Raw genomic sequence first — 12338 nt, 5'->3', positions numbered from 1 at the left:
TTTATTTTGTTCAGAGATAGATTGAAGACTGGCCAGCCGAAGTATCATGGGCTGTTCAAAATTTCAGGGGCAAATCACTTGCTTCTCTTCTTCTTCGACTTGCTTGGTCTGCTATCCCATTTGGAGAGCTAGGAACACTTGCAGGCATACCAGCACAGTGCCTTCCCAGGAGTCTGTTTAAGCAAGTAGTTTATGACATTCAAATTAAAGTCAATAGATTGCCTGCTACTGATGATAAGACACAAAATCACAGTTTGTGTGATAGGAGGGGGTTTGCTCTAAAGCTTTAATGTTTACAATTGGTTTAAACACTGATTATGAACTTCTATACTCCCATGGCAGATTTTTTTGTTGTTGTTTCCTTGGGTGATGGAATAAAAATTTCATTATAAAAAAAAAATAGAATTGAAGATAGTGAATCATTTTTTCACTGTAAACCATCTAACAAAGCAGTCAATAGACTTTTTCGTCTAAATAGATATCTAGTAGCATGCTTTTCATGCATGCTTATATGCATTCCCTTTTCATAAGTAATAATGGATTGCAAATAATGCAAATCCAGGATTTTACATGTCATGGAAGAACTTGTAAGTCTTGACATCTTCGACAACAAATCTGATTGCACCAATGCAACCCAAAACAGCAACAACTGAAAACCAGGCGGCTATTGCAATATTAAGAAGCTGGATGGAAAGGCGAAGTTCTCTGTTTTTGGGCATTTTCCCAGCTTTCAGGAATGCTAAAGCGGGGAAGACAAAGTCCAGCGGAGTGAATCCAATGGCACCACAAATGGACACAAAATCCACGAAAAAAGGCATAGCCGCAGCAACAAGAGTTACAAGAACAATGTAGATGGCGGTGAAGATAAGGCGGGCAAAGTGATTTCTGAAGGGAAAACTGTTTGTTCTGTTGGAGAGCATTCTTTCCTCAAAGTAGGCATAAGTAGGCCTGCAATATATCTAAACAGAGAAATTGTTCAACACTTATTCGTTATTAAACGAAAATAATTCATCCAAAACAACAATTTATATCCAAATTAAAAGGTTGTCTGACTTTTTTATCTGAACCCTGCCACTTTATGGAAGATCCTGCTTGGCATAGCTTTGAACATTTGTTTATGTACTTTTGCGAAGTACGTTGTTCTTAACAAGCAGTTGTCTGAATCTTAAACGGCATGTCAAGAATTAGTACTTTCTTTTTCTAGGAAGAAATAATCTTATGGGTACCTGGTAGCATCCTGATATCTGAATCACAGCAATGATATTGGCCATGACAATTTTCCCTTCATCCGGAGCAACAATTCATTTCCAAAAATCCAAATCAAATTTTTTTTCTTGATTTCTTATATGAGTTACACCACTTTCCCTTCCATTCTGATCCACGTAGCTCTGAATATTAACATATGTTTACTAAAAATTTAGAAAGTTATGCTTGAAAGGGTACCTGGTAGCATCCTGATATCTGAATCACAGCAAAGATATTTGCCATTACAATTGTCCATTTTGGGACAGTCAAAGAAGCCAAGATGTAAGGCTGGACTTCTGATCCAAATGCCCAGTATCCACTGAAAGCTAGTTGCCAGTAAGTTAAAACAATAACACCATATGCTGTTGACACACCTTTATACATATTTTTCACTGCAGGTTCCCTCACTGTATTCTGGCAAAAATTATCAGTGGTCAATGATTGCTAAGCGTGAAATGAATCAAAATTTATCCATACCACTACAACCCTATGAAAGGTAAGCCTGTTAAACCTGTATTTCTGGAAGCATTGCATCTCCAAATGAAAAAGCAATTGCACCAAGAGCATTGAATGCTGCAAATCTCTTAGCAGAGGAGCTTCCCTGCAAACCATAACTGACCGACTCCCTATCAATCTTTTTACCTACACAAGTATGAAAACTTTACTATTGGTACTAGAGGTAATATCAGGATCAAGTTTAGAAACCGAATCAGCTTATAAATGGATATCTAAAAAATAATAAAACAAAAACAAAATGAAGAATTAAGTCCCAAGTCTACCATTATATATTGTGACGCCCATGGTTGTGCCAGCAAAGCCAATTGTGCTTAAAGTGCATAACGCATTGACCCATCTTAGAGAGTGGATGTCAGGGAGCTGAGAGAGGAAAAGTTCGAAAGCCCCAAAGAATATGATAAAGTGTTGCAAGGTGAGTGTGCCATCCTTATGGTAGTGTTTGTAAACCGCCTGACCAATAGAAAAAAATTAAGAAAGGAAAAGAAAGAACTTGAGAAAAAGAACGAAACACATATGTTATTGCCTTATTGGTAAGATCCCTGAAGAAAAATCAGGCCAGACTGACTGACCTTGAGGCTGCTACCAGCAGCAATTTGAATGGCAATATTATTTCCCAACGAAGCCACCTGCTGAAAAAATGCAATAGACCAGTAACCCCAGAATCCTTCAAGAATTAAAAAAAAAAAAGTCAAGCAAATAGCATAACAGTGACCGGTCACTTTCAGCAGGGCAAATATCTAACTGAAAAGAAGCCTATATAAGTACCTGAATTTAAATAGTAAAAACATTTACATAAAAATCACAAAAAGTAAAGAGAATGCAAGAGGAAATCAACAAGGAGAAGCAAGTATAGAAAGATACTGACCAAAGATACTCTGTGCAAGAAGCCGATATGTGACATGCTTCTTGCCATTCCACCTCCACAAAGAGGCAACTAGTAAGCTAGAATACCACGTAGCTAGAGTTGCAGCCACCAAACTACTTACACCTAGAAACCATCCCGCAGCAAATTTATGGTGATGACTCATGGGAGATTAGTAGAGTCCTCCTTATTCCATTAACCTTTTGAAGAAATACAACTAAAATTCTTTTTCAATAACAAAAGCAGCTAGTTAAGAGTTGAAGATGCGGATCAAATTTAGTTTCATCTTGACAGTATCAATTTAAAGAACTAGGAAATCAGAGCTGATCTTATCTAAAAGAGTAATTACTTTTAAGACTAGGAATAATTAAGAAAAGAGACATAGTTGAAAGAAGTAAGGACTAAGGAGATGTACTTACCTAGAGGCCAGCCGAGAGAAGCGAGAGCAAATGGCAGAGGAGCATAAGCGGCAGGGGTAGCAATGGTCGTGGCAACATGGAAAGCTGCGTGTTTCCATGTTCCTTTCCCAGCGGCTTCATGGCTTTTGGAATCTTCCCCTCCAATTTGCTTTTGTTCGTCTTCTTCGTGGAAAGCTGTGGTTGTCCGGTTTTCTGTCTTCGATGGGAGTGATGCCTGGTCTGAACTCATTTCAGGTTCTCTGCCTTCGCTAGCAACTGAGTTAGAATATTCTTTGGTGTTGAAGTTAAAAACAAAAGCAATACGACTTCTAAGAGCTTCCATTAATTATAATAATAAATTAACTATGAGAAGTGAGAAGGCTAATTTTTCTTCGTTTTTAATTCTGGGTTTGACGATTCTCTGGCATGCTACTGTACTAGAACCGGTGGTTAGTTAGTACTGGGTTCTCTCTTTCAACGCCAATTGCGGCTTTGGAAGGAAAACTTTCGCTAACTGACAAACTTAGCCAGCAACCTCACTAGCTTCTAGTCAAACCTTGTAAAACCGGTGGTCCTTAATCAGTAATACGACACCGCATCATGCGCATTCCAAGTAACTCGTGTCGATATAAAACCGCAGCGTTTTGCTGATTTTCTACAATTGAAGCAGAGCAGATGACATAGTCTCAAGTCACTCACCTACTCACACTTTCGATTTAAAAAAATATTTTTATTTATAAATTTAAAATTATCTCATTTTTATAAAATACTAAATTTATGTTATTTTCACCCATTTAATTATCTTATCTTAACATCAATATCTCCTATAAAAAGTTTCACGAAAAATTAAATAAATTTTAATAATAATTATCACGAGCGCATGCTTTTAATCTAAAAATAAAAGAAATTTACTTATAAACTTGAAATTCATTTAATATCGTTTCAACGTGAAATCCGTCTTTCCCTTCGTTTCTTCGCTGTCGTGGCGAGCTTCTATTGGCATAAAAAACACCTTTGACCACAACAGTCTTAGTGCATAAAACGGTTAAAAAAAACAACTCTGCTTCCCTTAGAGTGTGACGACGCTCCTTTTGCGGATTCTGATCGAAAATCGGTTCTTCTTCGATTGACGGCGCAATGGTTTACATCACATCGTGGGACGAATTCGTGGAGCGAACCGTACAGATATTCCGTGCCGATCCTGAATCTGTAGGTTAACTATACTCTCTCTCTCCTACTCTATTGTCATTGTTATTAAATGGAAATTGAAATTCTGGTCTGATTAACAGTTAGGGTTTGTTATATATCAGTCATGATTGTTACTGATTTTTTTTGAGGGTCTATTTTTCTGGATTTGGATCGGGGGGACCTAGACTCGGTATTGCATGAAGTACCGACATTGTGATGGCAAATTGGTTTTGAAAGTTACCGATAACAAAGAGGTATGAAATGCATTGCACTGTTGACTTTATATGATTCAATTGTTGTACTGAAGTGTTAATTGATGTTTAGTAGCCAACAAATTCGGTTAGATTTGGGGATTCATTAAGAAATTGTCTGAGAATTTGAGCATCTGTTTACCTTCAATGGATTTGCTCATATGCATATGAATATGTGGATAATGTACTTGAGATTGTATCCGGTTTCGCTCTCTTTTGTGTTTTTTCTGTTGATATGTTGTTTCTTAGTTTTAAAAGTTGTATAGGGAAACATTCCTCTTTTGATAACAGTTTAGATTATTACTGTGCCTTTTAGATTCAGAAATTTGATGGCATGTTGTTGAGGGAAGTAGAAACTGGGAAACTCTGATCATAGATTATGGAAGAGCAAGGTTTCTTGAAATAGCCTTATGAACCTGATCTCCATAACTCCTTGGTGAAGTTGGCACAAACATCTTGTCTTGTTACTTTCCTATCTTTTTGCAGTCAAGTTATCTAGAATATAAAGCACAAGTAGCAATTAAACTGATTTTTTTTTCCTGTTTCTGGCCCCAAATTAGAGAAAATGCTACTAGATTTGACTTTTTTTTAGTAGAAAAAATGCATGAGTAAATCTTGCCAGTGCCTGCCGTTATGCTATGTTTGTCAGTTTGTAAAATTCGTCGAAGGAGAAGAAAGGCAAGGGAAATTGCATAAAAAGAACTTTAAGGAAGCCGCTTCAATAAGGTTATCGTTAACTGGTAAAGTGATGCAGTTGGCCATTTATCAAATTCTCTATTATATGGAGAAAATTTTCCACATGACTCTTGCCTTGTTTTGGGATCTTTTAAAATTCCTCAAGAATTATGCTTGGTTTACATGAAAACTTAGTTGCTCAGTTGTGTTTAGATAAGTTTACACAAAGTGTGAAACTGATTTCTTTAACTCAAAAATTTTAGTCTACTTGAAACCATGAATCTAAAGGTGATGTATGGCATAAAAGTTTTTTTTTTTTGAAAATCGAATGGCATAAAAGTTTAACCCTGTCAGTTATATCCGACCTACGTGTCATTAGGTGATCAGTTCATAGTTTCAGGATTCAAGAACCTATATGCTTTCTCCAGCTGTTTGATATGTTTCCTTATTTTATTTGGGTGGATTTTTGGCTTAATCCTTTATATACAATTTTTTTTAAAAAAAATGCAAGTACAAATTGTGTCATGTTTGGGCACTGTATTAACCAACTCATTTAAGAATCGTTAATCGATATTATTGTCACTTTGACTTGGAAGAAGTACGTACTATCAATAATTGGCACATCTTATCAGAATATCATTATAGCTTTGTGGGTTTGAAAGGTTAGTGAGAATTTGATAATTGAGGAAAGATGGCAGAGAAGGATCAATCTTTAAGTCAATTTGAACTTAATATCTCAAGCGTCAGTGATACAAGAGCATAATTAAGGCCTAGACCGTGGTGCTATTAGGATCATGGTTGAATGGTGAAGGATGTAATGGATAAGAATCCTGCATTGCTTGGATATCTCAAATTTGAATGTAGAAGAGCCTAATCGGAGCCTGCACCTAGCAGCTAATAGCTTCTGGACAGCACCAAAGGCCCAAAGCAGTCTAGGGGTCTTATATAAAAGTTAGTATAGTCAGTTTGTTGGGATAATATGATACATCAGATGATCACAATTAAATCTCAGTGCTGCTTCTGCCCCCCTCCTAATGTCTTACAATAGTATCTCTGCTACCTAAATAAGATATTCATACCTTGTGTACGTGCACGGCCTTGAGGTTTTCTTTTTTCACCTTCTACTGTCTTTTTAGCCTTTAGATTTCTCAAGGAAAAGAACTGATCAGTTGTAATTTTGGGACTTTTGAATGGGAATCTATGGCATGGATTTGAAGTTATTCTGCTTCTTTTATGTTATATGTTGTATGCTATCGGGGTTTGCTCATGAAGTTACTCTGCTTCCTCTAATTGTTATTAGTGCCTTAAGTTCAAGACAGATCAAGCACAAGAGGCTAAGAAGATGGAGAAACTGAACAATATATTCTTCACTTTGATGGCTCGGGGACCTGATGGTATCATTCTTTATTGCTTTGTATTCAAAATCCCTCATCTGTGTTCAATAAGTAGTAAAACGCAAGTCATTATTATTCGATGGCAATTAAGTACATTCTATTCTAACTTATTCCTCTATAGGAGCTCAACAAAAAAAAGAGGGAGCTGGGGAAGAAAAAAGAATATTTTTATTTCTGTTTTTTTTTTTTTATGACCAAAAAGAATATTTTTCTGTTTAAGAATGCAAGGAGTTTTCTAGGATGTCTATACTCCTGCAAGGAATTGTCTCTTAAATGTCTTAAAAGTTAAAATGATACAAAAATTTATGGAGTTTTTGTTTGACATGCAATGAAATCCAAAATCAAGAATCTAATTGGATAAAAGAAACCCTGTCAAATAGGTACAATTGAAGTTTGGCCATGGAGTTTACTTACTGTTATGAACTATTTTTTCCAACATCTTTTATATCATTTATCGGTGTGTGTTTTGGTTTTCTATCTGGATGTTTTAACTAGTTAGCATTCTTGCTTTTGATGCAGTGGACTTGTCAGAGATTACTGGGAAAGAACAGATGGAAGCACAGCCAGCAAAGAAGGGAAGGGGAAGAAAACAGTAGCTTGATATGCAGGTAGACATGAGGTTTTTGAACAAATATGATAGGACCCAGTGAATTTTAGAGAGAAATTTTGTGACTTATGGTTTGAAAATGCTCAGATTGTCAAAATTTTTCTGAAGATATTAAGACGAAATATTATTGATTTTCTGGATTCCCTAGAATGCAGATTCACTTTCTGTACAAGTATATCATTATGTTCCCTTTCAAAAAATAAGATTATGTTCCCTTTTGGGTTGGATACAAGTTCTCAATCCTTCACCAAACACCTCTGGAAAAGGAGTGTGGACTGTGGACCATCTCTGTTTTTGCTTATTATACAGGGTGCAGAAATTGTCATGACCCTTGAATTTTACACGATTCTCCATCTGTAAATTTGAATATTTACTTAAAAGCGTGGCATGGAGTAATGCCAACCCCTGGGAAACAACTTGCACCCAATAAATCTGCAAAAGTGCCAAAATCTCTTTTCTTTTCAGTAGTCACACAGTAACTGTTTATTCGCTGTACTCGAGTGTGAATGTGTTGTCAAATTGTAGGCAACTTTGGATTATCCTTCTTCTGAGAAACTGAGTTCAGACTGGTAAAACCTGACTTAATAATTATGAATCGCGTTGTTGATTGATGGTGCGAAACTCGAGGCATAAGTGACGTACATGAATTACAGGGCACAGCCTCCACTAAACTTGCGTGGTGGGTTCTGCCTCTGCAATATAATTGCGAGACTCGTACCCAAAACAAGTTAATAAATTACAAGGGGTTGAAAATGAATAAGAACTGCCCCTGTGACACGGCCTGCGAGTCCAACCCAACCAATCATCGGGTTAGCATGCAGACAGGGGTTTCCGCAGGCATACACGCAGTAGCCACTTGGACGACACAGGTGAGATGCTCCGCAAGTATCTTGCGCACTAGCGCCCCAGCGGGCCTGGCACGTTAAACCTGGCGTGCTAAGGCCGCGCCCGCGAAGGCCGAGTGCAGGTCTCCTACGCGTAGGCAGGTCGCATGGACAACTGGGCCGCGCATGCTTGAGCGCCTCGCACAGTCGGGCCGCACGCTCAGATGGGCAGCGCGTACTTGCGCTTCCCGCTCATCTGGGCCGCGCGCCTCCTGCACCCCACCCGTGAGGAAACCGTAGCGCCTAATCTTTAAGTGCTGCTTGGAAGGGTGCCGCGCAGGCAATGTAGCCCCAGCGCCTAAATTATAGGCGCCACTCGAGGGCTTGTTGTACGAGCCGCACATGCTGGGTGCACTTAAGACTGGTGCGCCCCGCGCTAGCAAGCTGCGCATCTTTGGCACTCGTGAGCCGCGTGCCCCCCCGACCAGCACATGCCGTGCACCGGTGGGTCATTCCCAGCGCACCACAGGCTGCCCATGCAGGAGCTGATTTTGTGGAGCCGCATGGGCTGCAAGGGTGCCAAATTCCTTTAGATTGAGGTTAAGGTTGGATACTTACTCAGCAAGTTAGGAAATATTATTTCTTCAACTGTATCTTTATTCTTTTGCAAATTAAGGAAACCTAAGCTAGTTTATTTTTTTGTTTTAATTTACTTGACACCAAGTAGACCATAGGCTTTATATAACCACTTTAAGTAATTTTTTGTTTTCATCAAGTAATTTATTTTTGTATTTAAATTTTAAGTATTTTATTTTTTATTATTAAAATAATAATACTTATTTATTCACTTTAAGTTTGTTTTCATATTTATTTATTTCACGTTTTTCCATATTTAAGAATTCCCGTTAAGACTTGTTTAGTCGCACATACACAAAACTAAATCGTCGTGCGGAACTTGACTAAATTTTTAAGCTCATGATACCGTGCCCTCCCCTGGCATTTGGGTGAAATTCATACCAAAATATCCCTCCATGCAATCATATTTATTAACAAATAGACAAAACATATTCAATGTCCCATCAAATCTTGTTACTACCAGCAATTACAATCGTTATGTTTTGCATGGGTGGGAGACAGGCAAGCCTTGTTGTTCCCACGGTATCTCGTCCGGTTTCACTAGCAAGTTCATTACAAGAGCAAAGTGAGAATGCAAAGAGGGAGGCTAAAGCCAAAGCCCAAGCATGCAAAATAATTCAGCAAAAATTCTAATCATGCCGTACCTTTAAAGCTCGTCTCTCCTCAGTCCTCAGATCCCAATGCATTTGTCCACTACTATACTTTGCTTTTATCTGGCTAAAAAAGATAAAGGCGTTTAAAGTTCATGTGCCAAGAAAAGCTTGTGAAATCCCAGTACTTTTGTCCCCCCCCTGAGAATAGTACTACTATTTGCAAAAGAGAAAAAAAAAAAGAATTGAAAGTTCGTGGAAAAATATTCTCCAATTAAAGAGACAGATGGACAGAATGTTTTTGGTGGGTATAAGCAGAGACAAAGTGCATTATTTCTTTATCAAGGGGGTATGTTGAGAGGTCTGGTGGGGCTTCCACCTTCCAGGAAGCTCTGGTTTGGAGTCCAAAAATATACTATATTCTCCTAATTTGGTGATTTTATTCCCATGGTGACACTCACCTGTGACTTGTGAACATGTGGGCTAAAGGGTTTTTGTGTCTGCTTCAATTCCTTAATCTATAAAAAAACATTGAAAAGGAAACAGATTTCGACCAGGATTTGGATGAAGATTTGATTAGTTGTACAAGGAAACAGGCTTTTAACGAGAATATTATGCTTATCGATATAACCAAAGGTGATCATTTCACGGTGCAATACTGCTCAAAAAGGTGTTGAGGTCATGGTGAACTCGTCAATTTATGTGTTTACTAGCCGATGATAAAAGATTTTCTGCTTTCATCACTGTGCTTTTCTTTTGTTTTTCCCCACAAAGCTATTAGCACAGCGCAAAGTTAAAAACTTTTGTAATTAAAAGCAAAAACGGTTGCTTTAAGTCCTTGATGTAACTCGTGTGAATTAACCCATGCTTTATTGCTAATGATTATATGCTTTCTTTCCTTTTCTTCTTCTGTGTGATCCTAAAAAGAATAATGCTATCAACATATTGCGATAAAAGTGTTGATGAGTTTGAAAATTTTGATATCAGATCATAGCTTTTGCCTTTAAAGCTATGCAAAAGATGAATTTATCACTTTGTAAGGACAGTTTTCTTGACCTGATAGCACCTCATAGATTCTAACTCCGTCTCCACTGCAACGTAGGTAAGAGAAAAGCCAAAAATAAAAAATTCCTTCAATTATGAACACTTTTCTCAATTGATAAGTTCTTTACTCTTTAATATAACTAAATGACTTTTTAAATCTTGATTTATTAAAAAAGGTCATAAACGTATACATATAAACTTTTAATTTTAATGAAAAATTAACAATTATCAAATTCAATATTATTTTCTATCTACATGATAATTGATTTGATCTTTTATCTTTCTTATTTTCTTTTTTTGCTCTCATCCTTCCTTAAAACAACATTGTATTGAAGAGGTTATATAAACCTTCCTATTTAAAATAAGGTCATAAACGTATACATAAGGTCATAAACGTATAATTTGATCTTTTATCTTTCTTATTTTCTTTTTTTTTTAATTCCTTGAATTATGAACACCTTTCTCAATTAATAAGTTCTTTACTCTTTAATATAGCTAAATGAGTTTTTAAATCTTGACTTATTAAAATAAGGTCATAAACGTATACATATAAACTTTTAATCTTAATAAAAAATTAACAATTATCAAATTCAATATTATTTTCTATCCCGTGATTTAGTTATATAGTTACATGATAATTGATTTGATCTTTTATCTTTCTTATTTTCTTTTTTTGCTCTCATCCTTCCTTAAAACAACATTGTATTGAAGAGGTTATATAAACCTTCCTATTTTCTTCTTCCTCTTTATTCGCACCTTCCTTCTCCTTCTCTCTCTCACCTTTGCTGCTTTGTTGCAGTTGGGACTGATGATCAACATCGGCTATCGACAATTGATCATCGATAATCTACAATCAATGACCAACAATCTTGAAAAAGTTGGCTCAATCACTGACTTTTACTTGATATGAAAGGTTCTTATAGTACATACAGCCTTAGTAATTGTTGCTAATCAAAGAAAACAGAAGAGCAAATCTCATTAGTTTTCAAAATAGCAAAGAATTAGGAAACAAAAGAGATTTCAAAATAACAAAGAATTAGGAAACAAAAAGGAGAATCTCGGTAGTTTCCAATATGCCTCCTCAAGTTGGAGCATGGAGATTTCGAATGCCCAACTTGCTAACCAAAAACTGAAATTGTTGTTTTCCCAATGCCTTGGTGAAAAGATCAGCTAATTGATTGTGAGAGGCAATGTAGCGACTGACAATTAAACCTCACTGAATACAATCACAAACAAAATGACAGTCAATTTCAATGTGCTTGGTACGCTCATGGTAGACTGGATTATTAGTAACATGCATAGCTGCTTAATTGTCACAATATAGCTGGATAGGCAAAAAGTGAGAAGCAGTCAAATTAGAAAGTAACTGGTGCAACGAAAGTAACTCATAAGCAGTTGTAGCCATGGACCGGTACTCAACTTCGACAGAAAACAAGAAACAGTGATTTGTTTCTTACTCCTCCATGAAATAGAAGATTTGCCAAGAAAGATAAAATATCCACTTAATGAACGTCGAGTGATGGGGCAACTGGCCCAGTCAGAATCACAATATGCTATAAAGGAAAGATTACTCTGGAAGATAAAATATTCCTTGGCCTGGTGAAAGTTTAAGATATCTCAAGATTCATAGAGTAGCTTGTCGATGCCCTTAACAATGTTGGTGCATGAATTGAGATAAAATATGAACTGAATAGCAAATATCAGGCCTAGTGATTGTCAAATAAATCAATCTCCGAATTAATCGACGATAACAACCAAGATCGTCAAGTAAGTCGTTATCATCTAAAGCTAACTTATGATTTTGTTCAATGGGAAAATGTACCAGCTTGGAAGCAAGCATACTTGCTTCTCGTAAAATGTCCAATGTATATTTTCGTTCAGACAATGCAATACCATCACGACAACGAGCAACCTCCAATCCAAGAAAATATTTAAGGTTACCAAGATCTTTGATGGGAAACCAAGCCTTCAAATATTGCTTGAGAGCTTTTGTATGTGAGATGTCCTTGGTGGCAATAATGACATCATCCACATAAGCAAGAATAGTCGTGAATGAATTGCCCTTGTGATGTAAAAATAGAGAAGTATCAACTTTGGATTAAGTAAAA

The 12338-nt window shown here is 36.8% G+C and overlaps 2 protein-coding genes across 4 annotated transcripts; one reads left to right on the top strand and one right to left on the bottom strand.

The window, feature by feature from the left end:
* Positions 1-405: 405 nt before the first annotated feature.
* On the bottom strand, positions 406-3527 carry LOC18613222 (GABA transporter 1-like). 3 transcript variants are annotated; one of them, XM_007050342.3, is made up of 7 exons: positions 3043-3527; positions 2627-2749; positions 2331-2425; positions 2025-2211; positions 1757-1887; positions 1444-1659; positions 406-959 (listed from the first exon to the last, which is right to left on the bottom strand). In XM_007050342.3, the coding sequence occupies exons 1-7, from the start codon at positions 3362-3364 to the stop codon at positions 567-569; spliced, it is 1467 nt and encodes a 488-aa protein (XP_007050404.3). In that variant the 5' UTR covers positions 3365-3527; the 3' UTR covers positions 406-566. The 3 variants fall into 3 exon arrangements, with proteins under 3 accessions (XP_007050404.3, XP_007050403.1, XP_088659961.1); XM_007050341.3 differs by having other exon boundaries at positions 2627-2848; positions 3043-3180; XM_088803835.1 differs by having other exon boundaries at positions 2627-2823; positions 3043-3170.
* A 530-nt stretch (positions 3528-4057) lies between these two features.
* LOC18613221 (Signal recognition particle, SRP9/SRP14 subunit) lies at positions 4058-7286 on the top strand. Its single transcript, XM_007050338.3, has 4 exons — positions 4058-4230; positions 4395-4463; positions 6436-6529; positions 7049-7286. Exons 1-4 carry the CDS (start codon positions 4159-4161, stop codon positions 7123-7125), a joined length of 312 nt encoding a protein of 103 aa, XP_007050400.1. The 5' UTR covers positions 4058-4158; the 3' UTR covers positions 7126-7286.
* Positions 7287-12338: the final 5052 nt, after the last annotated feature.

The sequence above is a fragment of the Theobroma cacao genome, chromosome 1 (genome assembly GCF_053813885.1).
Source record: "Theobroma cacao isolate CCN51 chromosome 1, ASM5381388v1, whole genome shotgun sequence".
Classification (NCBI taxonomy): Eukaryota; Viridiplantae; Streptophyta; class Magnoliopsida; order Malvales; family Malvaceae; genus Theobroma; species Theobroma cacao.
Note: the sequence above shows the minus strand (reverse complement) of the source record. Positions and strands in the feature narration are given on the sequence as shown.